This window comes from Rhynchophorus ferrugineus, unplaced genomic scaffold (genome assembly GCF_030347505.1).
Source record: "Rhynchophorus ferrugineus isolate W39M unplaced genomic scaffold, kcgeb_rfMv2 rfM8, whole genome shotgun sequence".
Taxonomy (NCBI): domain Eukaryota; kingdom Metazoa; phylum Arthropoda; class Insecta; order Coleoptera; family Curculionidae; genus Rhynchophorus; species Rhynchophorus ferrugineus.
This window is the reverse complement of record NW_027472587.1, coordinates 33,807,582-33,820,627: the sequence shown is the minus strand read 5'-3', so window position 1 is coordinate 33,820,627 and position 13,046 is coordinate 33,807,582. Positions and strand designations below refer to the sequence as shown.

Below are 13,046 nucleotides of genomic sequence, written 5' to 3'. Positions count from 1 at the left end.
CCTGTTTTATTTCTTAAGTTTTTTTTTCTGGAAATAATAATGTTTCTATAAGCACTGATATGTTTCTAATAGATTTACCAAAAATACTTCAATATTAATCTAGATAGCGTACGAAACAAAAATTGCGACACTGTCACCCAGAAAAGGTACAATAAAAGAAGAACCAACACAATTGAATTATTGTCAGACAAACTTTGTTGTACTAAAATGAATACTTTTAAAAATGCTTATAATACCAAGAATTATGAATATGTTGGTATAATCTGTATTTTTGAAAATAACTACAAATTAATCCATTTTAATTCCAATTGTTTTTTGACATCTGTAGAATTCTTAATCGAGGCCACCTTAGGAAATATCAACAACTTCCTTACATTATCCCATATATGTAAAATATTTTTTCCAAAGTTTGTTTCTAATCAATATACGCAAAAATTTTAAATATTTATCTAGGCAGCGTACAAAACAAAAACTTTCTAAGTGATCTGTCGTCCAGAAACAGAACAAAAAAAAAAGTGAGCACAATGGATTTAATCAATGTCAAACATGAAATATTTTATGTCAATATTTAAGGAACTCAATTTTTTTAATAAAAATTGTATCAAAATATATTGCAAATCATAAAGATATTGCATATAATACCAAGAATTATATATACATATTATTAGTTACAAGTTAACTATGATTTCTTTAAAACAAATTTACCAATCGAAATTATTAATTTTTTTCGCATTTGTAGAATTCTTAATCAAGGCCATCTTAGGAAATATCAACAACTTCCTTACATTATCCCATATATATAAAATATTTTTTCCAAAGTTTGTTTCTAATCAATATACGCAAAAATTTTAAATATTTATCTAGGCAGCGTACAAAACAAAAACTTTCTAAGTGATCTGTCGTCCAGAAACGGAACAAAAAAAAAGTGAGCACAATGGATTTAATCAATGTCAAACATGAAATATTTTATGTCAATATTTAAGGAACTCAATTTTTTTAGTAAAAATTGTATCAAAATATATTGCAAATCATAAAGATATTGCTTATAATACCAAGAATTATATATACATATTATTAGTTACAAGTTAACTATGATTTTTTTAAAACAAATTTACCAATCGAGATTATTAATTTTTTTCACATTTGTAGAATTCTTAATCAAGGCCATCTTAGGAAATAACAACTTCCTTACATTATCCCATCAACGTATATAAAATATCTTTTCGAGAATTTGTTTTCCTTTTTAATGCTTACTGCATACAATTTCCTTTTTTATAGGTTATATTTAAACTGTTAGTGTTTTATTTATCAACTTGCAATACACTCAATATACTTTTAATTTTAATAAAATTAACTTCTAACCACTAGATTGTTATGATTTTAAGTAACTTATAAAACAATTAAGAGCGTGTATTTGGCGAATATTTTAAATAAAATTAAATCGTTTCATTATGAGTAACAAGTTATGAATAAAATTTTAAAAAATAAAGCTGCCTTGTTGCTTATATATTTCTCTCGACATAAAAAAAATTAATTTATCGAGCATTCATATAATGAATAGAGATTTGTCATTGATTATTATTACGTAATATTCTTCAATATTTATTCAGGCAGCATATTAAATAAAGCCGAAAACTTTGCAAGAAGCTGGATTTGGCATGTCGTCCAGAGAAATACAAAAGAAATAGACAAAACAGACGCCCGGAAGAGATAATATTAAGAGAACCAGCACAACGACCTCAATCGATATCAAACCTAAACTACTATTTGTTAAAACGTTTATAAATTTATAAAGGAGATGAGGTATTTGAAGATTTTTAGCAATAAACATATTAATACCATTGCGTAAAGAAGATTGTAAATAGCAATGGGGTGAGGGGGACCAAGTTACAAGGCAATCCTACAAGACATCCGGCCTTACCCAGTCTGGTTACTGGCATAACTGGGATGGTTATTCATTGTCGGATTTCCCATTGCTGCCTACAGACAATTACAATCACGAACATCTATGTTCCAACAGGATTCGAACCCGCGACTATCGCAATAGTGGGAGGACCGCCCTGTCACCTTAACCATTGCGTCAACAAAGCCGGTTTATGTATTTTTTAATTAATATTTAAATGTGTTTATTGGTGTAAAATTTGTATTAATTAAAATTAATTATACTAGAAAAAAAAATCATAATTTGAAAATATTTAATATAATAAACTTTTAGATATTCTGGTGTTATTAATAATGTTTATATGTATTATTGTTACGTAACATACTAAATGTCAACATTGCCAACACACTGTAGTAAGCCATTCAACTTTTGAGAAAGACATAAAGAGAAAAGTTCAATCATTAATAGAAAACTGAGTAACTTTGCAAAGATAATCTACTCCATCAGTTTAATGTGATTTATTTAATTTGGTATTATGTTATAGGAATAAAATTATTCCTACCATTCAAAAAATAATTGATTAATCTTGATTCAATAATAAGATGAATTGGTTTGACTTTTATTCTTTAAAATAAATGCAAATTAACCAATTTTTTTAATTACATAGATCTCGCCAAAGGCCACCTCGTAATATATGATTATATAATGAAATGTAATAGAATGTTTTATTTTAACAATTTTTTATACTATTCATAACACTTTTTATCATTCCTTACATTTTTTTCATGAATCATGCATATTATAACGAATAGCGGACTTCACTCAAGCTAACCACAATGAATTAAATGTGTATTAATATTTACATACAATAATTGTATTGTAATATATTTCAGTTCGATTATTATTACGTAAAATTCATTAATATTTATACAGATATTATATCCGATAAACCAAAAAACTTTGTAAGAAACTAGACTTGGCATGTCGCCCAAAAAGAAATACTATCAGACGTCTGGGACAGATAATGTTAGGCAAAACAGCACAATGAAATTAATCGATATCAAGCTTACATATTTACTGTTCAGAGCACTAGGAAAATTTAATTTTTATACGACATATTTAACAATAAAGATATCAAAGCGAGGGCATAAAGAAAATTGTGAACCGTGAAAGGGTGAGGGTGAATCTAGCCCTTGATACTAAGACATTATGGATGGGTATATCAGCAACCCGAGATCGAGAAACATCCGGTCAAGATTACCAAAAGTTTTCGGTTTTGTATTGATTGGATCTAAAATATTCTGTTAGTTATCAAGTGTTCAACCACCGCCTGATAAAACGAAAATAAATGGATAATTATATATTCTAATTGGTTATAGTTTTTATTTATTCTTTAATTATGTGTTATTTATAGTTTGTTACAGAAATAAAAAAAGTACTAATAATTATAGAAATTGGTTGATCAATATTAAAAATATATTATGTCTTGTTGATTGTACTTTGATTTAATTACATTAATGGAATATAATTTAGGAATATTTTTAAATGTAGGGCTTTTTTTCAATCCCCCATATATATTTAACGATTTTGAGGTCTTGATTAATAATCCATAAAATAAATACGTTTTATAGCCATCAGCCGGCAGTTCTGCCCATGAAATAAAAAGGCATAGAATGCCGATTTCTCGTGTATCGAGCAGTAGTTAGTTTATGTTCGTCTTAACCGCATGAGGGCGCGTCCAGTCCCAATATTTATTACAGGGGGAAATTAAAAAATAGGACTTTACCAAAATATTTTATTTAAATAATGCTCAACATTTGTATAAAACATTTTAAAAATTATTATTTAAAATAAAATTATAAATTAAAAAAAAAGAATTCAAAATATATTTAAATTTACTGAATATAAGAACAAATTAGGAAATCTTGCTTTCTTTTTTAATAGGCTTCAAAAAAAGGAGGAGGTTCTATGTTTGACAGTATATCTTTTTTTCAATGCATGTTCACCGATTTCTCCGTTAATTATGGACCGATTTTCAATTTTTTTTTTATTTGAGAGACACTTTCGAGGTGGTGCAAGTCCATTGGAACCAAGTCAGAATATAGTAGAGAAATGCGGGAAAATTGAGGGTAAACCTCAAATTTCAAAGACACGTACAAAGTTTTCACATATTTTTTTATCTAAAATAATCAGATATTTGTGTATAATTTTATTGCTGAACTGATGTGACTGAAGACGCGAAGTCGTTCAGTGCAAAAGGCGTTCAGTTTGCTTTTTACCATATAATAATTGAAGCCGTAGAAATAATTGGAGGCCACTGCTTCTATGATGTAGTGGGTTAGAGCGTTCAGCTCACACACGGAGGGCGCGGGTTCGATTCCCGGCGCGGGCATCGACTTTTTGTTGTTCTAGTTTAGTTAAAACAATTATCAAATCACCTAGGCTAGGTAGCGGACCCGAGGGCCTGAAGTGTTAAATTCTTTATTGCTAAGTTGCGAGTATATCGCTGTTAAAATTCTATTTACTTTTCAGTATGTATGTATTTTGGGTATATATGTATTTGAGACAGTGACGGTTCCTGATAAAAACATTTAAGGTGTTCTGCAAATTCTGCAAAGTCCATCACTTTGTCATTAAAATTGTCTATTTTGGAGATAAACTATTTTTCAACAGATGGCATTCGGCCATTGAATTTCTCAGGAACTTTTTGAAGCGTTTTAGTGTTGAGAAACACCTTTCGGCCTCTGGTGTTCTCATGGGAGTTCCACGATTTCTAATAATTGTCTAGTCTCCTTCACTATGTTCCCTAGATTGCTTGCTGTTAAAAATTTTAGAAGTGCACCAATTAATGTTCTGGAATCATTTGTTGAATAAATTACAGACAGTTCAGTTCGTAATCGTTCTTTATCATGTGAGTGATAAAAGTAACATAAGGAAGTGAGTTTATTCTTAGGAAATTTACCAATCTGTAACGCTTAAAAATATTTCGGTATCACATTTTTCAGGAATTAAGTAAGTTCTAAAAGCGCTCAATTGGCCCACCACCGCTAACATATCTGAGGATAACTACCAGTTGAGATTTTCAGATTTCAGCAATATCAGTTGTTTCGTCCGCCATGATCGCCAAAAATGAAGAATTATTCATTTCTTCAATTATTTGTTCATGATAATCTTACACTGTAACAGATAGTTCTGTATTTCTTTGGAGATGCCTTTAAATATTGAAGCATTTTTAATTGATCACTTAGAGTTGCATCTAGTTCAGCCAAAAAATTTCCAAGTCCACGAAATATTCTCGGATTCTGGGAAGTATCGCTCTCATCATATCCCTGAAGAGTTAATTCAAATGCTCCACAAAATTTAATGCATTTTATAATTTTTGATAAAACATATCTTTGACACGTTTTCATTATGTCTCTGTATATATATCCAATAAGCAGAATCTAATTGAGCCATAATATTAATTGACCCTAGTAGTGCAAATTCCATACAATTATGAAAATTGATTTTAGAGCTTTCATGTCTTTTTATTTTCAAACTTAAGTGTTCTAGATCGGCGAACCCTATTTCCGTCCAAGCTTCCAAAAAACCACCAAAAAGTAAACGGAGAAAACAATACAACGCAATTTTTGGTAATTTTCCCTCTACTTGCATCAGATTTTTCAATAATAATATTTGGTAATGGTTATTAGTTATTAATACGTTTATTATTAACGGGCAGAAACGGATGTAAAATTCCGATACAAATAACCGATATCACGTACGGGCCAAACGACGTTGGACTAAATGCAGTGAAATCTCTGCTTAAATGATTCGGGAACTGTGGAGTGCCGCGGTGGTGTTTAAAGGAGCTCGCAGAGCTCAATCGTGTGGCCCAGATAAATAATTGCGATAGCGTGAGTAAATTACTTGATGGGTTATTCCACTGGTCCACGTTCACTTCCGTGGCTCGCACTTCCATTACAATTTTGTATTACTTATTACAACAAGAATTCGCGAATGATAAGCGGAATTTGTTTTTCGATAAGTAATAGACAATACTTCATTATTTTAGTGAGATTATATAATTATTTTTTGGGAGCTATGCAGCGCTTATGCCGCCATTGGCATGAGATATTGTCTTGCCTCTATTAAATCAGTCCGAACTTGTCGACCTATTAAGGTCCGACCTACTCGTCAAAGAAAAGTTACAATTAATTTTTTTTCAAAAGTTTTACCAAATAATCTAAAATATATACTACGGTACAACGTAAAATTTTATTTGTTCGTATAGGAAAATCCGAATTTGAAGGTGTAAAGTCAAGCTGAAATATCTCAACTCCTGGTAATATATCCCCCGTTAGTAAAGTAAATTATCTAAAGCATAAATGATCTAATGACATGCTCGCATGTTATCGGCTATTATTCTCCAAAATTAGACTGTAAATATGCGATTAAAACAAATGATAAGTCCAAAGTGGTCATACTTCTGGAGAGATTTTCCCAAAATTGTCTATAAAGTCAAAACTAGATTTTCTCTTGGCTTGAATACTTTGAAAAATAATTAGTTTTATTCGAAAATTCACATCTCGAAAAACAACACTCTTATTATATTTTTACAATTAAATATATAATAATTTATAACAACAAATTGTTAAATATATGATGCATGCCAATTATTACTTTTATACGCCCTCTTGTGGTTAAGACGTACATAATAATTGTATAGACTGTCAATTAAATTAATCGCAATAAAATTAAATTCTCACCATGTAAAATTAGAAGAGTTTAAAGTTCAACTAGATGTATCCAAAGCTTTCAATCAAGTATGGCACAACGGTCTAATATTTAAAGCAAAACCTAATTTCCCTGATCTACTAGGAATACTTGGAAGATAAATACTTTCTAGTAAAGATCGGCGATTCAGTCTCTTCAGTCTCTTGCAATTCTCTCTCGCAAAATATCTGCAGGAGTCCCGCAAGGTGCTCCACTAGCCCCAGCCCTATTCAACTTGTACATGGCTGATTTCCCACTTCCCAGCTTTCTTCACTACCGGTTACAGTCCCGACGCCATCCGCGACAGACTCCAGGTCCAACTGAACCAGGCGATTACGTGATATAAATTCTGACGACTGCAGAATAACCCGAGCAATACTCAGATTATTCTGTTCCACTACAATAAAGAGATCCGCGCATACCGCTTCCAAATTGTTAATGCTATTCTCTGCATAAAAAAACACACTTCCAATCCTCCAGAAAGAGACTCTGTACAAAATGATGGTCCGCCCAGTCTGCCTCTACAGAGTACAGGTGTGGTACAGGTACGTCTCTGAGAGACAACTTGCATTACGCGCGTTTCTCAATGCCCCATGGTTTATGAGGAACTGGAATAACCACCTAGTTGGTGAAAAGCTTCACGAACATGCTCAGCGTGAGCTTCTCCCTGGGCGCCTTAGAACACGACAACAATCTGATCAAATCCCTGTCCATCCATAAACCCCGATAGTTAAACCAAATACGACAATCCCACTCGCAATCCACGATCTCTGTCGCCGGCAAAACCTTACTATCCTGAACCCGAACCGACAACAGCAAAATACCATTTTATTCTAGCTGGTCATCTTGGAAAAATAAATACAGAATACAGTTTCTCTTTTGTTTCAAAACCACAAACTTTCATGAAATTATTCGGAAATAGGAAGTCTGCCAATTCTTACTTTTACACATCCTTACGCGCCCTCTGGTGGTTAAGGCGCCCGGAGAGAGCTCGGTTACGCGCGCGCCCATTGCAGTTCCCCCTCTACGTCTCGTAACTCTACCAGACGAAGGGTTGTCATATTCTTATTGCCTCAGAGCGCGCAAGCGCGGATATCGCGACTCGCCCGCCCCAAGCGACCGAGAGCACCTGTTACTCGTACTCTGTCTGTCGTCTCCGGCTTCTTCATTGTTCGTTTGCCGGCCGGTGAAACCGTTTCGTTACGCTCTCAGCTCCACGCTAAACCTACTACGTGCGAACTCTCTCTACTCACACACATCTATCAGAACCCGAGAAAAACGACCATGTCCGAACAACAACAGCAAGAGAACGCCGCAGCGGCAGCCGTCTCCAATGGCGATCAGCAGCAACAACAGAACGGCGCCGATAACAACAAAGAGAAAGAAGTCACCGAGAACGGCACCACGGGGGAATCGGCGGAACCTGTTGCGGAAGCCGAGAACGAGGCTCCCAAGAAAGAGATGAGGGCCGTCGTCCTCACCGGATTCGGGGGCCTCAAGTCCGTCAAGATCCTGAAGAAACCCGAACCGGCCCTCAACGAAGGCGAGATCCTGATCAGGGTTAAGGCATGGTAAGTTCCATCGATATTCCTTGACGCCGTTGGGGCGAGTTCTCGTTTTCTGGCCGGCGAATATGTCGGAAAGAACTTGTTTTTCCGATCGGTTTTTTTTGAACATATGGCAAGAAGTGCGATCGATCGAACGGAATAAACCCTTATCACTTCATTTCGCCGACACTTCCCTACGGGGTGTGGTCAACAAGTTTAATTAAAAACTGTCGGTTTTTTTATCGGCGTATCGATCTAGAACAGCTGTTGTAATAATATCCATGAATTTATCAAGTAATGACTACCGGAATATATTTTTTTGTAATAACGCGTCAGGAACATCCCATTATTCGTTCGTTTTTTAATTGAATATCATATATTTACAGGGCGTGGTCAATAAGGTTTAGCATATTTTTGCTATAATTTTCAGAGAGTTTTATTTTTAAATATCGATTAATAAATACAAATAATATAAATAATCTGAAATATGTACTATGGTATAAGATACGTTTTGTTTGTTCGTGTTGGAGCATCTGAAACTGAAGGTATAGAATCAAATTGCAACTTCTCAACTCCTAGTAAAGAAGTAAATGATCTGAGGTGCTCTCATGTTCATCCTCTTTACAATTTCCTAACGGCGAATGAAATGAAAAACTTATCTCTAAGCGCTTTAAATTTAATCTTCAAATATACTTATTGAAGGATGAATATGAACTTTAATAGATCCAAAAAAAAATCATAACTATTTTGGTTAAATTACTTTCAGCCAATATATTTATTCGGATACTCAAAGTATTCCGTTATTCGTTAGTTTTTTTATAGGATATCATATAATTACACGGCTTGGTCAATAAGGTTTAGTATATACCAATGTTTTCATTCATTTTCAATAAAAATTCAAGAATTTTATTTTTAAATATCGAGTAATAAACATAAATCACATAAATAACTTGAAATATATACTAGGGCATAACATAAAATTGTATTTGTTCGTGTTGGAGCATCTGAAACTGAAGGTATAGAATCAAATTGCAACTTCTCAACTCCTAGTAAAGAAGTAAATGATCTAAGGTGCTCTCATGTTCATCCTCTTCACAATTTCCTAAAGGCTAAGCGCTTAAAATTTAATCTTCAAATATACTTGTTGAAGGATGAATATGAACTTTAATAGATCCAAAAGAAATTCATAACTATTTTAGTTAAATTACTTTCAGCCAATATATTTATTCGGATACTCAAAGTATTCCGTTATTCGTTAGTTTTTTAATAGGATGTCATATAATTACAGGGCTTGGTCAATAAGGTTTAGTATATACCAATGTTTTCATTCATTTTCAATCAAAATTCAAGAATTTTATTTTTAAATATCGAGTAATAAACATAAATCACATAAATAACTTGAAATATATACTAGGGCATAACGTAAAATTGTATTTGTTCGTGTTGGAGCATCTGAAACTGAAGGTATAGAATCAAATTGCAACTTCTCAACTCCTAGTAAAGAAGTAAATGATCTGAGGTATTCTCATGTTCATCCTCTTCACAATTTCCTAAAGGCTAAGTGCTTTAAATTTAATCTTCAAATATACTTGTTGAAGGATGAATATGAACTTTAATAGATCCAAAAGAAATTCATAACTATTTTAGTTAAATTACTTTCAGCCAATATATTTATTCGGATACTCAAAGTATTCCGTTATTCGTTAGTTTTTTAATAGGATGTCATATAATTACAGGGCTTGGTCAATAAGGTTTAGTATATACCAATGTTTTCATTCATTTTCAATCAAAATTCAAGAATTTTATTTTTAAATATCGAGTAATAAACATAAATCACATAAATAACTTGAAATATATACTAGGGCATAACGTAAAATTGTATTTGTTCGTGTTGGAGCATCTGAAACTGAAGGTATAGAATCAAATTGCAACTTCTCAACTCCTAGTAAAGAAGTAAATGATCTAAGGTGCTCTCATGTTCATCCTCTTCACAATTTCCTAAAGGCTAAGCGCTTAAAATTTAATCTTCAAATATACTTGTTGAAGGATGAATATGAACTTTAATAGATCCAAAAGAAATTCATAACTATTTTAGTTAAATTACTTTCAGCCAATATATTTATTCGGATACTCAAAGTATTCCGTTATTCGTTAGTTTTTTAATAGGATGTCATATAATTACAGGGCTTGGTCAATAAGGTTTAGTATATACCAATGTTTTCATTCATTTTCAATCAAAATTCAAGAATTTTATTTTTAAATATCGAGTAATAAACATAAATCACATAAATAACTTGAAATATATACTAGGGCATAACGTAAAATTGTATTTGTTCGTGTTGGAGCATCTGAAACTGAAGGTATAGAATCAAATTGCAACTTCTCAACTCCTAGTAAAGAAGTAAATGATCTGAGGTATTCTCATGTTCATCCTCTTCACAATTTCCTAAAGGCTAAGTGCTTTAAATTTAATCTTCAAATATACTTGTTGAAGGATGAATATGAACTTTAATAGATCCAAAAGAAATTCATAACTATTTTAGTTAAATTACTTTCAGCCAATATATTTATTCGGATACTCAAAGTATTCCGTTATTCGTTAGTTTTTTAATAGGATGTCATATAATTACAGGGCTTGGTCAATAAGGTTTAGTATATACCAATGTTTTCATTCATTTTCAATCAAAATTCAAGAATTTTATTTTTAAATATCGAGTAATAAACATAAATCACATAAATAACTTGAAATATATACTAGGGCATAACGTAAAATTGTATTTGTTCGTGTTGGAGCATCTGAAACTGAAGGTATAGAATCAAATTGCAACTTCTCAACTCCTAGTAAAGAAGTAAATGATCTGAGGTATTCTCATGTTCATCCTCTTCACAATTTCCTAAAGGCTAAGCGCTTAAAATTTAATCTTCAAATATACTTGTTGAAGGATGAATATGAACTTTAATAGATCCAAAAGAAATTCATAACTATTTTAGTTAAATTACTTTCAGCCAATATATTTATTCGGATACTCAAAGTATTCCGTTATTCGTTAGTTTTTTAATAGGATGTCATATAATTACAGGGCTTGGTCAATAAGGTTTAGTATATACCAATGTTTTCATTCATTTTCAATCAAAATTCAAGAATTTTATTTTTAAATATCGAGTAATAAACATAAATCACATAAATAACTTGAAATATATACTAGGGCATAACGTAAAATTGTATTTGTTCGTGTTGGAGCATCTGAAACTGAAGGTATAGAATCAAATTGCAACTTCTCAACTCCTAGTAAAGAAGTAAATGATCTGAGGTATTCTCATGTTCATCCTCTTCACAATTTCCTAAAGGCTAAGCGCTTAAAATTTAATCTTCAAATATACTTGTTGAAGGATGAATATGAACTTTAATAGATCCAAAAGAAATTCATAACTATTTTAGTTAAATTACTTTCAGCCAATATATTTATTCGGATACTCAAAGTATTCCGTTATTCGTTAGTTTTTTAATAGGATGTCATATAATTACAGGGCTTGGTCAATAAGGTTTAGTATATACCAATGTTTTCATTCATTTTCAATCAAAATTCAAGAATTTTATTTTTAAATATCGAGTAATAAACATAAATCACATAAATAACTTGAAATATATACTAGGGCATAACGTAAAATTGTATTTGTTCATGTTGGAGCATCTGAAACTGAAGGTATAGAATCAAATTGCAACTTCTCAACTCCTAGTAAAGAAGTAAATGATCTGAGGTGCTCTCATGTTCATCCTTTTCACAATTTCCTAAAGGCTAAGTGCTTTAAATTTAATCTTCAAATATACTTGTTGAAGGATGTATATGAACTTTAACAGATCCAAATGAAAATTCATAAATATTTTGGTTAAGAAACTTTCATTTGTTCGTGTTCAGTAACCTTTATTTATTCGGATTTATTCTAGTATTTGTTCGTTTTTTAACTGGAAGTCATATAATTACGGAGCTTGGTCGATAAGGTTTTTTATACACTCATTTTTGCAATGATTTTTTAAGAACTTTATTTTTAAATATCGAGTAACAAATAGAAATCTCATAAATAACTTGAAATATATACTGCGGTATAACATAAAGGTATAGAGTTAAATTGCAATGTCTCAACTCTTAATAATAGATCTCTAGTTAGTAAAGAAATAAATGATCTAAAGCGCGCTCGAGTTTGTTCATCCTAAAGGCAAATCTGATAAAAAAATTAAATTCTCATGATTGTTTTAAATGATTATTGAAATATGCTTGTTGAGGCTTATTCTTGAATCCATGAGAAATAGATGTTCAAACTACCTTGGTTAAGTAACATTAAACCAATATGGGAATGATTATTTGAATGCTGAAACTGTTTCATTATTTGTTCGTTTTTAATTGAATATCGTATATTTACAGAGCACGGTCAATAAGGTTTATTATTTTCATTCATTGTTAAACAATTTTATTTTTAAATATTGAGTAATATCTGTAAACGTATATTTAATTATATAAATAACGTGATATATAAATATATACTACGGTATAAGTTAAAATTTTGTTTGTTCGTATAGGAAGATTTGAAAATGAAGATATTGCGTCAAGTTGCAAGACGAACCTGATTAAAAGTATATATATATATATATATATATATATATATATATATATTTAGTTTATTCTAATATGGAAATTTGAAAGTGCTTTTTTCGATACGATTGACATGATATCTGAAGTTCTACTGAACACATTTACTAAAAATTTAGTGTGAGCCTTATCCATACATTATTCTATCGTATCAAAGTAAAACTATAATAACATTGGTTTGGTTTGGTTATTGGTTATATCTTCTAGTCTGTTATA

At 31.4% G+C, this 13,046-nt stretch overlaps 1 protein-coding gene across 2 annotated transcripts in view; it reads left to right on the top strand.

Moving 5' to 3' along the window:
* Positions 1-7,710: 7,710 nt before the first annotated feature.
* LOC143201124 (synaptic vesicle membrane protein VAT-1 homolog-like) overlaps positions 7,711-13,046 on the top strand; it is a 100,569-nt gene continuing 95,233 nt past the window's right edge. For both annotated transcript variants that reach the window (XR_013006885.1, XM_076411979.1), the window contains exon 1: positions 7,711-8,208. Coding sequence is in view for 1 of the 2 variants with exons in the window: in XM_076411979.1 (XP_076268094.1) it covers positions 7,922-8,208 (287 nt within the window). In the remaining variant the exon portion in view is untranslated. The remainder of the gene's footprint in view (positions 8,209-13,046) is intronic.